General features: G+C 39.7%; 1 protein-coding gene across 3 annotated transcripts in view; it reads right to left on the reverse strand.

Annotated features, from left to right (window-relative positions):
• Positions 1-678: 678 nt before the first annotated feature.
• The window catches only part of pcsk5b (proprotein convertase subtilisin/kexin type 5b), a 73,756-nt gene continuing 52,264 nt past the window's right edge, over positions 679-22,170 (reverse strand). The window contains exons 21-37 of one of the 3 annotated variants that reach the window (XM_032516303.1): positions 14,452-14,554; positions 13,904-14,040; positions 12,161-12,361; positions 10,365-10,433; positions 6,319-6,379; positions 6,073-6,218; positions 5,589-5,795; positions 5,254-5,337; positions 4,856-5,042; positions 4,556-4,770; positions 3,346-3,588; positions 3,006-3,239; positions 2,736-2,916; positions 2,429-2,646; positions 1,960-2,060; positions 1,563-1,773; positions 679-1,146 (exon numbers count right to left, since the gene is read on the reverse strand). In XM_032516303.1, the coding sequence (XP_032372194.1) occupies positions 728-1,146; positions 1,563-1,773; positions 1,960-2,060; positions 2,429-2,646; positions 2,736-2,916; positions 3,006-3,239; positions 3,346-3,588; positions 4,556-4,770; positions 4,856-5,042; positions 5,254-5,337; positions 5,589-5,795; positions 6,073-6,218; positions 6,319-6,379; positions 10,365-10,433; positions 12,161-12,361; positions 13,904-14,040; positions 14,452-14,554 (3,017 nt within the window). In that variant the 3' untranslated portion in view covers positions 679-727. Of the gene's footprint in view, positions 1,147-1,562; positions 1,774-1,959; positions 2,061-2,428; positions 2,647-2,735; positions 2,917-3,005; positions 3,240-3,345; positions 3,589-4,555; positions 4,771-4,855; positions 5,043-5,253; positions 5,338-5,588; positions 5,796-6,072; positions 6,219-6,318; positions 6,380-10,364; positions 10,434-12,160; positions 12,362-13,903; positions 14,041-14,451; positions 14,555-18,719; positions 20,795-22,170 lie in introns of those variants that run through there. The other 2 variants (XM_032516305.1, XM_032516304.1) reach the window with 2 other exon arrangements.

A 22,170-nucleotide genomic window follows, 5' to 3' on the forward strand; every position in this document is an offset into this window, starting at 1 on the left:
ATTAATTCTAGAAAATGTAAACAGACACATGGAAGGTTATATGATTGTCAGCACATTCAAAACGTTCCCTGAGGTTTGAGGCTCAAAAAAGAAGTCAAACTCTTCTTCTCAATCAAAGCAATATGTTGCATAATCCAATAAAGTGAACCAAAACTATTAATATTGAGGCTAGACCAATCGTCAACATCCAACTTGACCCAGCAGCCAAACGTCTCTGACAACTTCTTCTCTAGAATTTCAGTTGCAGCCATTATAAATGTTATCAACATATTGATTTGTAACTGGCTTGTATGACTAAAATGTCTTGGAAATGTGATGTCATTGAAAAACATGGCTGGGCGCCTGGGGAGCTCACCTGGTAGAGCGTGTGCCCATATACAGAGGCTCAGTCCTTGACGCAGCGGCCGTGGGTTTCGGTTCCGGCCTGCGGCCCTTCACCCACAATTGCTTCACCTGTTGATTAGACTGACTTGATTTGAAGAGGTACTACCTTTAAAAAATAATGAAATAGACCATGTATCTAAAAAAGGGTGAGAAATAATTGTTGTGTTCTCATTGTTTAAACTACAATCATAGCAAGGAATTATTATTTTCCCTTATTTTAAAGCACTTTGTGCTGCATTTCTTGTATAAAAGGTTCTTTACAATTTTTAAAACATATTATTATTATTATTATCATCATTATATAAGGAAGAGCTACTTTTCTCCAGTCAGGTCTGCTTTCTTTTCATCTGTATGAATAGCTCTCATCATCATACTCCAACTCAATCTCATCTTCTTCCAAGAGTCCGTACTTGAACTTCCGATACACCGTCCCATCTTGTCCCATGTACACAATGTCATCATCTTCTTCTTCCTCCTCATTATCTTCACATGTAATGATCCGATCGCTGTACTCCCCAAAGGAAGATGTGGTGGGTTGTGAGGCAATGCCTCCATTGGTGTCCAGTTTCTCATAGCCTCCTGTTTTGAGTTTTGGTGCCATTGCAAGTGATTTAGATCTAGTATTGAGGAAGAGGAAGACCCCTCCGCCCACAGAGAGGATAATCAGCACACAGGCAGTGACAAAGAGTTTGGTGCTGCTGCCATAAGCCTCTAAATCCTCACCGTCCCTGAACACAAAGTTGACACCCAGGATGCACTCCTCTGAGAAGGAGATGGAGCACACCATTAGGTTACAATGACAAGTATAATCTCTATACTAAGTATGTTTGTAATTAATCCTTTGAGTGTGTTTTACAAGAGGCTTTTTTCAATTAAATGCAGTCTTGTCTGTGATGGCCAGAGGCCAAAAAACATTGGGAAATTCCTTGTATCAGGAACATATATATCATCATTTTTAAAACACTGGAAACCTCTGTTTGGTAGGAAGTCATGCCTATCCAGTAGAGAGAACGCGATCAATTAGATGAATTATACAGGCAACCATTACAATTTAAAGATGCCCTGGAACACACACACACACACACACACACACTATATTCCAGGAACACTTCTAAATACAGTATGTATCTGTGTGTGTTTTGTTGGAAGTCTGTGCTCCAGTGTGGGTTTTTGTTTACCTTGTGAGACCTTGCAGTCACAGCACTCCCTGGGTATTGGTTCATCATCAAGACGTGTCTCATTTCCACAGCAGGACAAGCAGCGGCCATCATCAGACAGGATCTGGAGTGCACGGCACACTGTGCAGCTCCACATGCTTGGACTTCGGCAGTCCAAGCAGGACGGGTCACATGCCTTGCAGTTTGGCTCTTTGCTCTCGGACTCGGAGCCCTAAAGCAGCAGAAGAATTTGTTACACAGCAGACTGTATCTCCAATTATACTGCTTCATGACTTACAGAGCAGCCTAGCCAATAGCTATGATATGTTATTCATTTATCAAGAGGAAAATGTGAAAGGTTAGTTGAATGTAAACAGAAACACTCTTTGTAGAAGAAGTAACACACAAGCTGTGTCACCTGCGAAGCAGCGTAGAAGCCTACAAGACACTGGGATTCACAGATGCCTCCCATGAACGTGTAGCCTTCATAACAAAGCTGACAGGCCAGAGCGCCCTTATCTGGAAGGAGAGAGACAGGGATAGAGAGATATGAATAACAACACTGTTATGTCAAATGGCTGAACTGGAATTTCCTGATTAAAAGCAAATCATAAGGCGAAAAGCAAAAGTATGTCAGAGCTTAGGGGGAAACTATGATAAATAAGACATTTGTTATCATCGTACTGTGGCGAGCATTATACACTAATTTGAGAATATACATAGAGATGCGGTGTAAAATATGTTATGTATTACACAGAATATTTAGATATACTGTATATAGAGATATGTTCTGTAAACTGTGACACAACAATTCATGCTTAATAATTAATAACCCCGCCCAAAGAAAACACACATGGCAGAAATAAGCCATGACAAGGTTTTGTTACCGCTGCAGGTTTTGCAAGTGGGGTGACCCTTATGACAGGTCTTGGACCGGCTGTCTTGGTAGTAGCCTGGAGGGCAACTCTGCAGGCATTGTCCCTGCTGCTTCAGATAGACGTAGCCCTCCCGACAGCTCAGACAGTTTCTGTTACCACGACCCCAACACTGGCTACAAGAGGGGTCACATCGCTCGCACACCATGGTGGTGGTGTTGCCGAAGTGACTTAAATAGAGAGACAATATCCGTTTAGTTTATGATGTTCTTTGATGAAAAAGAAGAGAAGACTTTGTGTGTCTGTGTGTTCTTCTAACCTCTCTGAACAGGTTTCAACGCAGCTGCTTCCCTGCTTGAAGAATCCAGTTTTACAGTTGACACACTGCACACTGTGTCGACCAACACAGGACTTACAGCTGAAGTGACAGCGCTCACACGCACGTTCATCCTTGTCCTCTGCATAGTAACCCACAGGACACTCCTGCATACATGTGTTGTCTGATGGATACAAACACAAAGCAACAATGTGTAAAGGATTCCTATTGGTGGCGAAGGAGCATAGCATTTACTATTATGATGTAACTTACTCAGTAGGAAGTTTGGCTCGTTGCAGCTGAGACATTGGTCTTTGCCTGGCCCAGAACAGCGATGACAGAGTTTGTGACACTGTTGGCAATCCCCATTATGGTCCATGTATGAGCGCAGAGAGCACTCACTGTAGAACACACAGTGTCCACTGGCATCTGTACGCCTGTTGGTACCGCAGCTGAGGCAGGATGAGGGCTCATGGCCTGAGCAGGTCTGACATGACCTGTCACAATCTGGAAACATGAAAAGCAATGAGACACTCATAAATTCTGTAAAGATGGAGTAGCATTTTTCTTTTTTTTCTTTTGCTTGATTATAATAAACATCCACCTTCCCTACCTCTGCATTCATTGGTGGTTGCATCATAGTAAGTGCTTTCGGGACACTTAGCCAGACACTCTCCATTGTAACGGACAGCTTTCGGGTTGCGACACACATGACAGTCATCAAAGCCTGGTCCGTCACAAGACGCACAGTCGGAATGGCAACGCACACACTCCTGTGGCTCCTCGCTGGCAAAGTAGCTATCGGGACAATCATCCAAACACTTATCCCCATGGAGGAAGTAGTACTGGTCACACTCTGGGAGAGAGAGAGACATTATGCAAAATTAGAATCAAAACAGTGTTGTTTACATCGTTTGCAAAAAACAAAGAAATCTACGCCAGTGACTCCAGTTTTTTATTTTAAAACTGGACTTCACCAATTCCTGGTATAACCGATAATGAGTAATTTAAAAAATAACTGGACTTAATTGCTTATTGATATGAGCTCTTACACTATTCTAGCCTACACAATGTTATGGTTATTGTTATTCAACATTCAACATATTCAAATTATATGTAAATGGATAAGTATTAGAAGTAGCCTTTCATTTGTGCCTCAGTTTCTTCGCACTCATACTGCCCAATCAGCAACTCCTATCATTTTGTGGTGTCCATTTTCACCTCTTCTTCATTCCCTCTGGCAGCCCCCACTTCCTATTCCTAAACCAGCTCTTTATAAGACTTATAAAAAGCTTTTTTGTGTTTGACCTCAGTGATAACCATGCAACTACCACTCACATACTGTAATCATCAATCATGAAAACCTATACGTTTAGAAAAAAAAATGGCATATCATTTCGACTACTACCATTTAGAACTAAGAGGTAGTGTACAGCATGTGCTGAATTTCAGTCATCAAGAAGGACAACATGTCTGTCTAAAGTGGATACATTTCCAGTTAAAGGTACTACTAATAAAGCTACTCTGACCCTGACAAAGGATGGTTTTATCTGTTTTTTTATTTCCCCAAATAATGTCTCCTGTATTCCCTGCATCCTTCTTGTCAGCTGATATTCCTCTGGTCCTCACTTAACCCTTTTATTTCTTATATTTAGGCTTCATGTCTGAACTATTTGCAGTCCGCAGAGCAGAGAAGGAGCTCGTCCTCTATCCAGCTACTTCCATATTAATCTAAGTCACTTCTCAAAACAACCCCTCTTCTTAATCCTTCTCTCCACATCTTCCATTTCTCTACTCGCCACAGCTCCACCCAGTGTACTCACTCTTGCACAGGCCGTCTTGATTGCACTCTCTACAGTGAACTGGACAGCGATGGCATTCTGTCTCGTTGGCGTAATAACCCTCTAGACAGTTCGACCTGCAGGAGTGGTCCAGCAGTAAGTACTTTTTATCACAGCTCAAACAGTGAGAGGAACTTCCCTGGCAGGATGTACACTCTGGAGCACACGGCTGGCATACATCATTTTGAGGAAACCCTCTGAGAAAAAGGCAGAGAATGATGTGTCACTGATGTTTTATGATGGATGGTTTTCATGCGCAAGTCAAGAAAACATGAAAAGCACCTCGGACACTCCACCACACACACGTCATCGTGGAGGTAAAGCCCACTGCGACAGCGCTGGCACTGCTGGGCGTCCTGGCACTTGACACACCCTTCCGAGCAATCTTCACACTGGCTGGACGCCTTGTTGGCAAACGTGCCTAATGGACAACGGGACGTGCAGGTCTGTTGAGCTGTCAAAAAATGACCTGAAGACGGAAAGACAAATCACCAATACAAGAATAAGCAACCAGTGCACAATCATTGTCAGTGGTGAACAGCTTGTTTGAATTCACACAGCCCGCCAAAGAAAAAACATGTACTTTGGTAGAAAGTTTGCAAACATCTAAGACACTAAACATTTTCAGAAATGTTTTCAGAAGCTCAGTCTAACGTGACATCCAGACAGCAAATGTTTACCAGAGTTGCAGCTGTTGCAGTCCTCTTTCCCTGCACCAGAGCAAGTCTTACAGAAGGAGCTGCACAGCTCACACTCGCCAAGACCTGAAGGTAAACGGAGACCAGGACAAAATATGTAGACATGAATGACAAGAAAGAAACAAGATGGGATCAAAAACAGACTAAAGGATGTGTTACTGAGTACCTAATGAGAAATAGAAAAAACATATTTCACTGCACGCTTCAGTAATTGACAGCAGTAATTTCATTTGGGCTTGATGTTTGTGAGCTGTAGAAAGTCAGCAGGTGATGTTGACAACATTTAGTAATGAGGTAAAAATTAACATTTGCCGTACTGTTCCTGAAGTGTTTCTCAGGGCAGGTAGACAGCTGTGGGTCCTTTAAACACTCCCCCTTTACCAGCTTGAATTCGTCCTCGCAGGAGTCACAGTCGTCATATTGTGGCCCTCCGCAGGTACGGCAGGCACGGTGACAAGGCTCACACTCCCTGCTCTCCTCGTCCACAAAGAAACCTTCCTTACAGTGATCCACACACTGTTCATCTGGACACACAATTACACATTTACACTTACTATACACACCATTATACTTATGATTCTTTAGATAGAAAGAAATACTGTCATTGCTGACACTTGTTTTGTACTTGCCAAGGGATGGGGACTTTTACTGTGATATGTACAGCTATTTTTCTTTTTAAATAAGGGGTATCTATTAAATTACAGTAGATTATATCAAAATCAGATATGGATTACAGTTTTGCCAGAAATGTCCCCAGCTGATATTCACACCATAACTCAAAATTATAAATTGTTCAAATACCAGAGACGTAGAATCCTTCTTCACACCAGTAGCACTGGGTCTGGTCGCAGATTACACATTGTTTGTCTTCACACGGAGCACATATCATGGTGTTGTTTTCACTGTAGGTCTGATCTGGACAGGACTGATGACAGTCTGTGCCCAACCTGACAGACAGACAGATAGAAAGATGGATAGTGTAAGTATGAGGTTGTATTAACATTGCGGTGCAACTTAATTACCTAACTCTCAACCGAAGACACTTACTGATAGTAACCGTCTTCACATTTGAGGCAAACTGTTTCCTGAGTCTGACCTCCTGAATCCTCTATGGTGAAGAGCAGAAAATAATGAAATCATTAACAACAGATCAGGCATGTTGTGATTTCTGGACTTCCTGAAATAGCTCTGTTTGCAATCTCAAGGCAAGAAGACAGAAAAAGAGAGCATAAGTATTTGCTGTTGCAACTTTTGTCCAAATCACATTTACAGTAATTATGAAGTCGTATTTCTGACCTATTCTAACTATTCCCTCACAAAAAAAACAACATAAAGATTAAGTTACTGTGGTGGTAAGTGTTAATGCTGTGGTAAGTCTGTTTATCTAATTCAAATGAAAAAATGTGGAAACTACCTTATCTTATCTACCTGCACCCAAGGACAGCGCAGTCATTTTTTAAAACCAAGTTTCCCTAAACACCAGCAGGAGGCACTCTGACAACACTAAACAATAAATGTGTTCAGTTTGCTGTAGAACTGAATGGCACTCACAGATTCATTATCAGAATATCATGATCAGTGTCGATCTAGCAACAAATTACCCAGAAGCCCTTAAATAAATGTAAAACCCAAAGAGATTTCAGTTCACATCTATCTACATCTGTTATTTTGTGTGTGTGTGTGCGTGTGTGTGTGTGTGTCAGAGAGAGCGTGCGTGTGTGCGTGTTTCTGTCCTGTCTGTGCAGCACTGCAGGTGTACTTTTGCTGATCAACACAAAAACAAGCATAATGTCAGTGACAGGTAATGTAGAACACTATACACACTATAAACACATTTGCTGTTAATGTGTATTTTTTTTATTGACTGACTGAGACTGGGGTGAACCAACGCAGGGGATATTAATAAGTAATAAGTGTGTGTGTGTGTGTGTGTGTGTGTGTGTGTGTGTGTGTGTGTGTGTGTGTGTGTGTGTGTGTGTGTGTGTGTGTGTGTGTGTGTTAATTAATTCCTGCTGTCAATCAAAACCATCCAACTGGTTACTGAGAAAGAGCCATGCTGTCATCCAAGTCCAACGGTGTCAAAACATCTCCAAGGACAGAGGGAGCAAGAAGGGGGGGCAAGAGGAAGAGAAAGAAAGGATCAAGAAGCAGACAGAGCAAGAAATGGTAAATGAGAGATAGAGGGAGGAAAAGAAAGTAATGGAAATAACTACTGAAAAAGCTCCTTCTGCAGACTTTCCCTAGGGACATTCATCCTCTCCATCGACCCCCACACCCCATTCCTCTCTCAGTCTCCTTCCAGCACCCACAACTTAACACTGCACTGGTTTGCACTTCAATGCAGTTGACAAGCCACTACCTGTGAAAGCTATTACTCATACAGAGAGAGACTGGGAGAAAGGAAAGGTGGGAGGGACAGAGGAGCCGGAAATCATGCCTTCAGGCTGTGTCTATGTGAAGAGAGAAAATAGCTCCCGCATAAATATTAACTGTGAAAGCAAGGGAGGGGGGATTTCAACAGAATTTAAACAGGCATACATATCCTGAATCATGCACTTGTGGAATGTGCAAGCACACATACATACACATTTACAATTTACACACACACTCACAAGCTACATATTACACTAGCACACTCACACGATATACATGCACACAATAACACATTAACGTGATTAGCACTCAGTAAAAAGAGGTGATACAAAATCAGGAGTGGGGATAGATGAACTCAGTTTTACTCTCAACTCAAATCAACACTCTTTAGTTTGAGAAAATGACATGTGTGCTTATCAAGAAATGTTTTAGAAGAAGATTGCTAATGGAGTAAAACAGAATAGATTTGTAAATATAATGAAGCAAAACATTCATGAGAAAGACAGATATAAGATGCCCTGTATCAAAACAACTGAGAACTGGAGGTGAGATGAGCTTCAGCGTGCCAACAGCCTCTGACAGTAAAGCACAGGAATACTTCTTTCCTGAAGCCTAATGTAACCAGAAAAGATCAATAGTAGTAAATATTGAAACAAAGTAAACAAATCAAGGTGCATTGCACAGCATGTGTAAATCATCTTGTCTTGAGGAGACCAAGGAGGAGGACTTGTGAAGTTTAGAGAAAATATAAACACAAAGGCGCACACAGACTAATTAGGGATGTGTCAGCAGTGGTGCTCCCTAACAGAAGAAGCAATGTCGCCATGTGCCAAGGACGACCAAGATAATAAAGGCTATGTACACCCAGCCTGAGAGAGCTCTTATCATTGGGCTAAACAAGACATGTGCATCACTGCCATTCCCCAAGTTACACAGAGCCAAATTTATTTTTAAAGGCCAAGATCACAAATGACAAATTTGCCTCGACGGGCTTTACAATCCGTACAGCATATGACACCCTCTGTCCTTTGACCCTCAATTCAGGTAAGAAAAAAACTCCACAATAAAAATCCTTTAACAGGCATTATAAAGAAGCATATTCAAAACATAACTGATCCCCAAAAAAATATTTTTGAACCCCTATGAAAAGAGGATTAATTGACATAAAACTGACGATGAGTTAAAAAGAATTAATTTGATGGAGGAGATTGGAGAGAGGAGGGGTTGCTGCATCTTGTCACACACCATCAGGCTGGCGAGCTCATTGATAGATCTTACAGCACGCCACAAACTAACATACAAACACACACACACACACACACACACACACACACACACACACACACACACACAGCTCATTTACTAAATTGTAAACCTAATCCAAAATCTATAATCTAATCCTAAACTATATCTAATACTAAATATTTGGTTTAAGAACCACACTCAAATCCTCAGATGTCAACCATGTCTTAACAGTACTGTAAATGTCTAAAACTGGTTTCCATAAGCATAGAAATGCCAAATGAGAACATAGTGTAAGCATGCACACACATATTAGATGCCAGACACTCCACTGCTGTTTCATCTTCACTTTAGCCTGTAGCCTCGCGTCACAGGGCCAATCATCACAAATCTCTAATCTGCTGACTGACTTGTTTAGCTTGCAGAATTGTGATTACTAAGAGCGGGTGGGTGGCAAGCTGGGAGGGTGAGCATTTCTGGGAGAAGGAAGTGCTCTTGTGACTCTTCGTGTGGCTTGTACTGACAGGGTGAAGTGTACGAGCACAAGGAATGATACATTTCACAGTGTTGAGAAAAAAACACAAATCTTTTACAAAATACCATTCAGAAAAAGACACTTTTAGCGTCCTGTTTAGCTGAGTACAAAGGTATGTTGATTTTCTTTATATTTATTGACAGTCTAGAGGTAAACAGCAGTGGAAGGACTAATAATTACCGGCAGCATTTCCCAGGAGTGGAAAAGCTTCTTCTTTTTTAAACCCTTTGCAGGATAGATAATATCTGACTCTGACATCAATTAGATTTCAGTTAGGTGTTCCTTATGGAGAAGATAATCAACATCAGTCCTACAAAAAGTAAAAAATGTCAGATCTTCTGCATATGACTCCAAATACTAATGTGGTATCTAAATGGGGTATGGTGTCTGATTATAAAGTAAATCTACATTTAAGAGATTCTAAGAGATTGTTGATTTGGTTTGTCCAAATGACTTCCCTAATGAATGAAGAATAAACAAAATGTTAATTAACTGCAGAACACATTATATTTTAATAACTTAACTCAGTTGCTGGGGCTCATTTGAAATAAATGTATGATGATGTATCTGCGGTAAAAGAGAGCCTACAGCAAAGAGTGAGGTGCAACAGCGGCCAATGGCAGCATCATTAGTAAGTGCCGACACCGCACCTGACAACTTCACTGTCAAACACATTTAGTAGCCTTCAGTAAATCGTCCTTTATCTTTTGATTGCAAGCTTTCCTGATATCTCATTGTATCTCGCGCCTGAGGACTGAAATGATAAAAGTGTTCTCATCTACATTTACTCAGACTGAAAGACATGGCAGTGTGCTGTAGCTACAGCATGTAGCTGCTGATGAAGCTATAGTGCACTTGGTTTTATTTCTACGCTTTGATTGATGAAGAAGGTGAAAGAGGTAGGAAGAGAGAGAGGGGTAAGAAAAAGAAGCGGTCTATTTACTGTGTTCACATTGCTCGCAGCCTTCGTCACAGGGAAAACAGTCCTCGTTCTCTGCGTCTGCAACCTCACCTGATGAAAACGGCAGATAAAATAGTGGATTACAAATACATAACACACAAGAAAAGGATGATAAAAAGGCATATGTCCCTTTGGTGAAAATCATTGAGTTATTTGTTAATTGCTCAATACTGGACAACATAGTTATTTAAAATAAGGTTTGGTAAAGGAGAAAAAGACATTTAAAGCAACTTTTAAGCCTGCACAGTTCCTGTCTAACACAACAAATAACTCACGGATGTTTTAAGTGGAGTGCAGTTTATCTTACAGACGTAAAAACCAAATTACTATTACCAAATGACCGTATTTTTGCATGTTAGCATGTTATTTTTTTGTAACATAAGATGATAACATAATAAGATGTTGCCAGTTTAACAGTGATTGTCTTATTTTAGAAATACACACCTTTTAGCTGAATTTTGTAATATTTATATTTTATTCATGTCACACTGTTACATCAATCAATGTGGTGTCATTGCTCTGCCTCTGGTAGCAATACAGAATGAGAAGAGAAGAGAAGAGAAGAGAAGAGAAGAGAAGAGAAGCTAGGTACAAGCTGTCTGTGGAGCCTGTTAAGACCTGCCTGCTACAGATATTATAAGAATTTTCTGTCATCCTCCCACTTATACATTTATTATACTTGCATACAAACTCTCATCATTACCCCTTATCATTACTCTCACATTCAAGGTGGTGAAGTTGTAACTCCCCACCTTCACCTCTTCTCCTTATCTGAATATCTTCTTTTTCCCTCAAAGCATTTCAGCTCTTTCTCAATCCTTCTTTTTTTTCGATGTCATACAATGTGATAAAGTGGAATGTGTTCACCTTCCACAGTCTCCTTAAGGATATTACTGTAAAGACATTCAGCAAATGTTCTTTGCTAGATTACCAACATGAATGAAAAGCAAGGAAATCAGCACTGACTGTATTTGTCTGGTAGGGCATTTTCATTTGTTTCTTTAAAAAAAATGTCAAATAATAGACATCATGTTATACCTGTACACAATGCAGTGTTTTTGTATTTCTGTTATGTTGTTTATGCTTGGCTGAATGGGTTTCTTGGCCATGTTTTTCGTCTTCTGATACTATTCAGATTCCTTTATTTTATTTTATTTGTATCTATTCTAATCTACAGTAAATATATGTATACATGTTATATGTGTGTGTAGCTTGAAGAGGCTACAACATGTTTGTCATTGCGCAGCCCTATGTTGTAAAAGGACAAATAAATGAACTTTGTAACCTTATGCAATATGACTGTTATCTTAGAGCTTAACATTCTTCCTCTGAACTGCACATTTTTCACACCTGACGCTGACATCCAAACACTTTTAGTACTATAGTGAAATAGCTCAAAGAAGCCAATAGTTTCCTATTATGTGGTCAATCCATGCATATTATATGCAATTGTAGCACTGGGTGTTGGCACATTTTCTTTTGGCATATATTTTGTGCTTGAATTTGAATACCTGCTTTGAAACAAGGTCGCTGTGCTACATGTGTGTTCCCTGAGGTGATATTTGCCAAATTCAGCCCAGCTCTGTGACAGTGGTGCTGAGTGAACAGTGGCAGCTATTTATCAACAGTGACATATAGATGATATCTTTTTTGTTCATGCTTATTTTTTTGTCATACAACATTAACAACATTCAGCATTTCAACTACAGAATTAACAAAGAGTGCTTTTCATAGTCCCATTAGTAAATGAGCATGTAACAAAGTCTACTGTCTCTCACCTGAACTGCACTCCAACGCGACACACTGGCCATTTCTGAGCTTATGTCCTGGGCTGCAGTGGAGGCAGTGATCTGCTGATGAACAGATGATGCAATCTGCAGGACAGGGTTCACACAGTCTCCTCGAAGAGTGAAAGAACCCCTCTGGACAGACGTCTCGACACTGACTCTGAAACAGGTACCTGGCCACCCCAAACTTATCTAGATGGAGCAAGTAAAGAAATGGACATTTGTACTAGGATTAAATGGACAAGAACTCTGGCAAGTAAAGAACAAAGAGTGCTGATGCACAAAACAGGTATGCAGACATAATTAATAATACTTAATAGAATTGAATTTGAGTAACTTGAATATAGTACACTATATATCAGACACTTCTGTCTTAATCTGTGAGACCAAATAATGTTTGTGTATATATACTGTCTGTATATATATATATATATATATATATATATATATATAATACTAATGACCTGCTGGCAAATGAAACAAAAATGTCTGTATGAGTGTCTGTGTCTTTAATGTCTCTTCCACCTTTCATTTACGCTCTTCTGCAGCTCTTTCATTCATTGTGTGTGTGTGTGTGTGTGTGTGTGTGTTGTGTGTGTGTGTGTGTGTGTGTGTGTGTGTGTGTGTGTGTGGTGTGTGTGTGTGTGTGTGTGTGACTGGCCAAGATATGAGAGGTTGTTTTGAGAGAGAAATGACATGGGGAAAGACAGATGGAGGGTTTTCTTATGTTATTATTGTTATGTCTCATTGAACCTCAGACAGACCTGCAATTAAATGGAACCACATTTGCAAACAGTCTGACAAACTTGCTGGCTAATTGAGAGTGTGTGTGCACATGAGAGAGAGAGAGAGAGAGAGAGAGAGAGAGAGAGAGAGAGAGAGAGAGAGAGAAGGGAAATCTGGTGTTAATCTTCTCCTTGACTGACTGGTATCTTAAAGTGTATGTGTAGGTGGGTTTGCGTGTAACAGAATCTCCCCAGTGTAAATACATTCATTCTGACAGCCATAATACTGTCTGTGACACTGCGATAAACACAGTTATTACTACCATCTTCAAGTTGATATTTCTTCAGCTGTGAGCCTCTAATGACGTCCGGGTTTTATCATAACGATTGTTTTCACACTTTTTTTTTCTTCTTTTGATTGGCTGCACAGGATCCTAAGACCATAAAACTTGCCAGAAGGTAAGCTTTTTAAAGGAAATGAAAGTAGTCATTAAATCTAGACACAGCTTGTCTTTAACTTGGCTACATCTGAGAGATGTGCAGTGACCTCTGCATTGGGATACAATGAACAACTGACTGATTCCCACCTTGGTTGAATAACTGCTTTAATCAGATTGATTTACCTTTAGAGGATTGATTGGTGTACTCTGGCACAAATGAGCCTTGCCTTGATCCATGTGATGTTACAAAAAGGCACGATTTCGCTTACATTCCAGTCACAGCTAGATAGATGGGTTCTTATGTGAACACCAGTACACCTCTGCAAAAAGCTACCTGTGTCATTGAATAGGCTAAGATTGTGCTGATTTTTATATGGTGGGAAAGAAAAAGAGTGAATTGTTGAAATATATAAGATTGTATTCATGATTTTATCTGGTGCTGTAAGTTAAAGTAATGTAATAATGATTTACTGAAAGAAATGTACAAATGTCAAGGTTTTTTTTGGTTGAATGCGCATTTCATTTTCAAAAAAACAGTATTTTTCGAATCTCGACTCAAGTTATTGTACCTCTGTCACAGCGTGTGCAGTTGTCAGGTCCCTCGTCAGTACACTCATGGCAGGTGTGGTGACAGAGATGGCACTGTCTCTCCATGGCATAACGCCCCGTCTGGCAGCGGATGTCGCAGCGTCCATCATCAAATAACCTGCAAGGGTGGATGTGGTTCACAGAGAACATGCTAAATCAGTAGTAATAAAATAACACACATACTGTGCAACATCTACAAAATAAGAGTCAAACTGACCCAAAAACGTTTTAGTTATTTACTTAGCTGAATACAAAACCTCTCAACTCATAACCTCCTCTGGTTAAAGCAGAATAACTAATTTTAGAATAGACTTGAAAAAAAGATTGCAGTAACAAGAGTTCTTTTTAATAAGCTGCTTTCTACATTTGTATTAGGTAGTTTGAACTGTCTGAAATCACTAAAGTACTAGTTATATCTACTGTGTATCTACACACACACACTGTACAGACAAGACAAATAAGACTCTATCCTCAGCAGTATGATTTTGCGTCTTTTGAACATAGATGTTTGTATGCCAGTGGTTCTCACCGTGTGGCGGGGCAGCTAGTGCAGTCCTCTCTCTCCGGACCCACGCACTGCAGACAGGTAGCATCACAGAGGTGGCACTTTCCATGTCGACTCATGTACTCTCCTACAGATGGAGAGCAACAGTGAACAGCATGACCTGACATCTGCTGCCTCAAGAACCCCTTTTCCAAGAAAAACCTGTCCAAGTAGTTGCTTTCTTTTTGACAAATTTCATAATAAGGTGCTTTATTTTCATTTGTTTACCAGCTTTGTTATGTTTGTTCGTTTTACTTGAGTAACTTGAGTTTGATGCTGTGATGTGTCCTCCTTGCACCAATTATAACTAACAGTCAGTTATTTTGTTTATTTCAGTGAAGGTCCAGCTCATTTATCTCTTGCTTCTGACATCTCCTGCACAAGAAGATATTATATCTCTTTTTGTTTACCTTGTTTGTTGTCATATTATGTGCAAATACATTTCACAGCTTTAAAAACATCTTTGAAAAACAAGTTGAAAAATGTCAGTATAGGAGTACTTTTCAATTGCTGGAGGAAAAGAGATATGATTTGGATCCGTTTTTTTCTTTTTTTCTTGTAAGTTTGAAGACAAGGTGAAGAATCCAAAATCAACTCAAGACTTTTAAAACAAACAGACTGACTGATTGACTAAACCTCTACTTAACAGATAACAGAAACATGTATCTATATCTATCTGTTGAGATACTGTTTGTTATATCTAAAGTAAACTGATAGGACCATTACTGTTGGGGCTATTAGTTTTAAAGGGGACATTTGAAAAACAACCCGTCCGGTTTTTGTGAGTTTCCGAGATCAGAGAACACGGAATTTAACAAGCCTTTCTGATCTGGATGCCCTTCCTATGTCGAATGCGGGGTCATTAGAATACCCCCCCCCTCTGAGTATTGCCACCTGCGGCTTTGCGAAGGTACGACATATTTTTCTCGCAAGACAACCAGGGGGTTGGCCTTAAAGAAATAAGCGCTAAAACGGAGCGTTTTAGACAGAGGGTGAATACAGGTATTTTCAGACAATATGATTAAAATGTCTTTTTTGAACAATAAAGCACGTAAACATGTTCTGGTAGCAACCCAAAATACAAGTTTGAACCTGAAAATGAGCATATGTCTCCTTTAAGAACTGCTGACTCACGGCAGAAAGTTCCTACAGTTTAAACCCTTTGTGTGAGGGGAGATTATACGTTCTCTCCATGTTTGTGTAAATTCCTGCCACAGTCCAAAGACATGATGAATTGGATATGTTCCATGAATGTCCCTCTCAGACCTTAAACAGGACAAGGTGAGAAGACCAAAAAAAGAGCCATTCTGTAAGTTATACTTCTAATAACCTGAATGAGGGACCAGGTAATGGCCACCTCAGCAGGTCTTTGGCTCAGCTAATTAAAAACAACGCAACATAAGCATCTACCATATTATAAAAGCAACAATTTTGTAATAATACCAAATTTTTATTTGCTTGTTTATCACTTGAAAACAAAATGCCTTCCTACAGTCCTATGGACACATCCTCCACCGTTGAAAATGCTGAAAATGTGCATAGGTTTGGGAGGTTTTTGTTTCAAAACAAAGTACAGGCTGGAAATTTGAGTTTTGAGTGCCAGAAATATCAGCACCTGGCAAAGCAATTGTTAAGTCCTGACATTGATCAAAAGCATTATCACAGTCCTGGTAGATATATTATTGTCAGTTGGTGTGCTTTCCAAATTAAATTTTAATACGCCGCATTAATACGTAAACTTTAGTCACATTCACTCCGAACACACATAAGCTATTGTGCCCAAAGTTGCAAAAGGATTGAGAAAGAAGTTCCAAAAAAACCCATCAACCTTCATCTTCACACTTGGCAACATTGAAAAGATCCATAACAAAAGAAGCAAAAACATTGTCTTCCATCCCACCTCTGTATTAGACAAAGGTGACAGACACAGCCCCAGCCATAAGGATGGAGCAGTGTGTTTTTGTGTGTGTGAGCATCCTTCAAGGCAGCGGCGAGGTTGTCTGTGCTCTTTGGCTTTTTGTGAAAAGCTCAATTGTTCCTTTCAAAACAAAAGAGCTTCTTTGTGTACAAACACAACAGGCGGTGGCTTCCCATTCAGTAGAGCTCTGCTGAAACCATTCAAACAGCCTCCGATTAAAACGCTGTCACACACTCTCTCTCTCTCACACACACACACACACACACACACACACACACACACAAAGTTGTCTCCCTGTCTTTCTGTTTGTCTCCCCCTCACTCACGCAAACAAACAAACAGGGAGCCAAGTTCTCAAGGGATGGAAAGCCGCACAACTCCACTCAGCAAAAGCAGACCCTTTGGACTCCCACTGCCAGGCTGAAGAATAATGGAGCGGAGAAGAAAGAGAGCTTGTCACTCTGGAGAGTAAAACTTTTCCTCTGTTATGGACTCAGCTGACCTTGTGAGGACATTGACAGTCTACTCTGTCAGGAGAGAGAGAGAGCTCTGTTGGCAGATATCACACTGTGATCCACCACACCTGGTCCAGTATCCCAATATCCTGACCCTTCCACCTCCTGAGACCTGCACACACTTAGTCCAAGAAAGTGGAAAAACAGAGATATATTCACTACATCCAAATAGTGGTCACAAGAATATTAACCACATTGTTTTTTGAATATTGTGTATTTATTACTACAGGGAAGTGTTCTTTCCCCTTTACCTGAGTTGAGATAGACATTAATCCTGTTGGGCTACATTATCCACAGTATTTTACCTATCCTTACTATTTAGTAAGCCAATGCCTTGTTCAAGGGCAATGTCAGGATTATTACCTAATAATGTCTATTGGGGTGGGAAGTACCTAATAACCACTGGGCCACAGTGCTGCCCGCCCATGAGTTACAGCAGGATAAAATAAGATTTGTCATGGCTTCCAACGTGATTTAAGTGCCAGTAGATGCCAAAATGTTACAGCTTGAATCAGAACTGACGAAAGCTCAAACCATGACTAGAAATGCAATTAACAGAATCAATAATTTGGAGTTTGGTGAGGATTGAAATCAGCATGCAGGATACTGAATTTTATATTATTTCTAAATGAATGCATATAATGACTGTAGAAAAACATGTGTGAGTCTTAAAGGATTGTGCAGGATTTGTAAAATGGTCAGAATCGTACTGTAGGGTTTCTTGTAAACAAACCCCATTATGCATTAGCGTGATTACTGGCTCTCGACACCAGTGTATAACCCGTGTTGAGTCACTTAAACCAATGGATAAAACAGGTAACCTTAACAGCATCAATGAGCTTTAGAAAAGAATGAGTTTTGACAAAATCCACTTGCTGTTACATATTTGACAATGGTTTACATAATGTACCAGTTCCACAACATAGATGGGAACTAAAGACAGTTCTATTGGGATGACAGGGAGTTTGGCTATCGTTACTTATGAAACACCTGCTTTGTTGTAGATATATAATTTATGTTATATACTATATATGTGTATCGTGACTGAACACCAACATTGGCATGTTTCCTGGAAAGCTGTTGTATGAAAGTTATATTTTAATACTAATAAAATATATATTTTATGGGTTAGAATGCACCGTCATAATCATGAAAGTTGTTATCCATTTCCTCCTCAAACAGAACTGAGTTGAATTATAGCTTTGGAGTTGATATCTGCTACAATATTAATTGCTGCGGTTGTTGGAAGAAAAAAAGATGCTGAAAAACTGAAAAAGTACCTTGCATTGCGGACTAGTTTTTAGTTGTCAGTGAGTGCACGTCTCACTTTAAGTGCTCTGCCTGGGGCATGTGGCTTTGTCCTAATCAATCTGATCGAGTGCTAAAAAACTAAAAGTTTATGAAAGCTATGATCCGAATTTTAATGATGGCATTCCCTTTCATGAATTTCATGAAGGAAAAAAAAAAAAAACTCCATGAGCTTGAAAACAGGGAACCTAATGTTTTGGAACATAAGAAAATGAACAAAAAATGCTAATGGATGAAATAATAATGAGTAATACACTGTCAACAATGAAAACTGAAAATCAAACAAAACATGAACAGATTACACATTTTAATGAGAACACTTAAGTAAAAAAAAAAAAAAATTCAAAACTAGGACTTTGAGTAACATTAATAATGCATTGTCACAGATATGTCACAGGTACACAATAAAAACAGCTTTTATACAAGGGGTGTCTGTGTCTGTGTGTGTGTCTACTACCACACAATCTAAAGTCAATTCGAGTCATCTTAAACAATGACCAAGAATACGTTTTTGTTAACCAAAAAAGGGGATTCATCAACCTTTATTACAAACCATCAAGAACCATAACCAGTTGACAGTACAACAATTCATCTAATACTGTAAATGCTTAAGCTGCAGGTGTGAAAACCCACACAAATAGAATAAGAATCTTAAACATTATAATTGCGGTTCCTTATTAGAAACCAGCACCACCAGAATAACCTTTGAGTTTCATCAGGTAAGGTTCAGGGACAGACAGACAGGAGGAGAACCCAGAAATCTGATTGGCCTTAACACAAGTACAGTTTTGGCTCAATACAGTTTGCCATTTCAGACACATTCCTGGTTCTGCAGTGGTGCCGTCAGTTCGTTTTCACTTTTAACAGATATTATATGAATACGTACCAAATGGATTGACTCATTGTGTTTGTTTTTAAATTTTTCTTGGGTTGACTAAACACGCAGTTCTACTCCCTAATGTGATTCAATATCTACATTTTGAACAAAATCTCTTTTCTGAAATAATTGAAAGCAAAACCGCCACAGCTCTGATTTGCACCACAGCAGTTTGTAGTCTGTCTGCCTGTCAGAGACCATTACCTGCACATTAAACATAGCAGAATATTTTCTGTACTGTCATTGACCTTCTGTGTTGAAAGTGTAGAGCAATACTTCAGTTGATATGCATTGCCATCATAATGGAATGACGAAGAGTGGACACTTCTACAAATCTATTTCATTTGACAACAGTAACATGTAGGGATGCACCGATAGAGGTCAATGATAATTATTGGACAAAATTCCATTTATCTCTGTAACATATGGCATGTGGAAGACCAAACCAACACAGAAGAATTGCAGTTCCCTGCGACAAATATTTCAATTATTTTATCCAGTGACAAAGTAATGATGGAGCCTTTAATTGTTCTGTCACAGTAATGGATGGAATCAATACTCGGTTTTAGGCAAAGGTTTAGAGTCCAGAATCTGCATCATGAGTGAAGAATGGGCATCGGTGCATCCCTAGTACCACAAATTAATTATAACTCACTGCAGCGTTTCCTTCCCTGCAGAAAGCTCCGGAAGGAATGACTATCGACTCATCTTGTAGTACCATTGGAATGAATTAATGCTGTCTGGGCTTACATTACGAATTAATGGCATTCTCTTACACACACACCGATAAAAACAAACACACAGTATTCAGAGGGCAGGTGTACGTTTTTAAATAAATGTAATGAGGTGATTTTGGTTAGTAATGTGCATCAGTCTTGGGATACTGTGACACAGTAGCACCTAACTAACTTCAAGTGGTGGCTGATATGTGTCTGAACTCATGTTTATTAATGTATGTGTGGGGTACATATGTATTGTGTGTGTGTGTGTGTGTTTTTCTTCCCTACACAGCCGAAGTCAGCCCAGACAGACATTATTTTCAGATAACTGAGTGGGCTTCTTTTTTTTTCCTTTGACGTTTATTTACAGGCAGAAAAACCAGGGCCTTTCCTACTCCATATTCAGTTTCCATGTGTTTATCATTAACAGTGGAAAGAAAGGAGGAAGTGAAGCCAAAATAAAAATGCACACAGACGTACTCAGAGATTCACAGGCTCAGGTGCTCCTGTTTTAAGCTATATTTCCTACACTGGCAACAAAAAAAAGAAGGTTCAATTATTTTGGCATCGATGCTTTGGTCACAAAATACCGACACTTTTATTCTTTTGTTTGTTTTTCACTTTTGTTTTCATTTGTTCTTGAAATAAGTCCCAGTCTTTTTAGACCCTGACGACGTGTGTGTCCCAGTACAGAAAAAAGGTAGGTTTGTTGTAGTCCTGTCATCGCACCTCCGATGCAGTCCCTTTAAGAGGCACAGATTTTCTTATAAATTATGTGACTGTGAATGAGTGGGCAGGGGGGTTCAAGAAGGAGGGGTTCCCCGTGTGCCCCCACATCCCCCCTGCGCTCCGTTAACGCCCAGCGATTATGTCCCGTCAGCCCTTTTGCGAGCATGTTCTGCAGCACAGTTGCTGCAGCACTTTCCTCTGGCAAAGATTGTTCTTTTTAACAAGCACACAGAAACTGCCTTCTGCCCAAGATTCTTCATTTGCTTTCCACAGACCAGGAAGAAGAGATACAAGGGGATTGTAGAAGAGGGAAAACACACACACAAACACAAACAAACACACACACACACACACAAACACACACACAAACACCCAGGGCACAATCATCAGAAATGGTTGAATGGCAGACGGAGCCATGTAATTGGCCAAAAGAGATTTCAGGTGACAGGAAGAGTTTTTTGATCCAATCACAGGTGATGTTCATCGAGGTGGAAAATTATAGTTGTCCAGTGGATTGATTGGATCCATGTCGGGAGAAAGGAAAAAAAAAAAAGAAAGGGGATTCAGGCGTAAACAGACAGAGAGAGAGAGAGAGAGAGAGAGAGAGAGAGAGAGAGAGAGAGAGAGAGAGAGAAAAAAACATCACACAATTAGCAAATTGAAGATTTTTGAAATTCACAACTTGGTGTATCAAAGAACACTTAAAGTGGACCACAAGTCTGTAAAAACTGTAAACCAATTATTTAATTCATCAACAGCATTTAAACGTACTGACCATGTTTGAGCTTTGGTTTAGGAAGGTTGGAAACAGACTGAGGGTGCACTTTAAGTAAGGTACTCATCATCAACAGAAAGGCCACACAGTGAAAAACATCTTTCTCCTTTTTGGCCAAGAGTTCATTTTAACTAGAAGGTCATGGATAGAGCAGCAAATCACACTGCAGTTGAAGCCTCCTAATCACACCATCCTCTCAGCCAGTTAGTGAGAAACAGGAATATTCACACAAAAGATTAGTACGCCAAACATGCATAACCAGAAAAGACTAGACCATAAAGCATACAGCAATGAAAGAAAGAAAATGCAAGAAAAAGCAAGTAAAAATGATTAAATGATTGTAGAGGAGCAGGAAAAATAAGAAAAATGTAAGTTGATGCTTTAAGAAACCTTTCAGCATATGAAGTGTGATATAGTACTACAAAACAACTAGGAATGGAGTGAGTTTATGTTAAAATAAAACAACAAGAATGTGTGAGTCTATAATCCCGGAGAGATTTTAAATTAGTAATATGCAAACAAACATGAGTGAGACCTTTAAACAAAGACCACGAAAGGCAAAAGCAAGGACAGACCACCCTCCTGCTCTGAGGCAGTTTGATTCAAGAAGTTAGTACAAAGCTCAAAAAATTAAAACTACAGATCAATCTTAATTGAGCTACCTTCAGCTCTCAGTTTTTATACCCTGTGGGATATAACACAATTTAGCTGGGATTGTTAAGACCACAATTTTTGAACTTTTACAAACATTTGACAAGAAATACTGTTGTGAATCAAATTGCATTATAAAGCATGTTTTGTTCCCATTGTAAGTCTGTCCAATTCAATGCTCTAGCAGGTTTAAGCCTTCACAGAATTTTCCCT

The sequence above is a fragment of the Etheostoma spectabile genome, chromosome 5 (genome assembly GCF_008692095.1).
Source record: "Etheostoma spectabile isolate EspeVRDwgs_2016 chromosome 5, UIUC_Espe_1.0, whole genome shotgun sequence".
Taxonomy (NCBI): domain Eukaryota; kingdom Metazoa; phylum Chordata; class Actinopteri; order Perciformes; family Percidae; genus Etheostoma; species Etheostoma spectabile.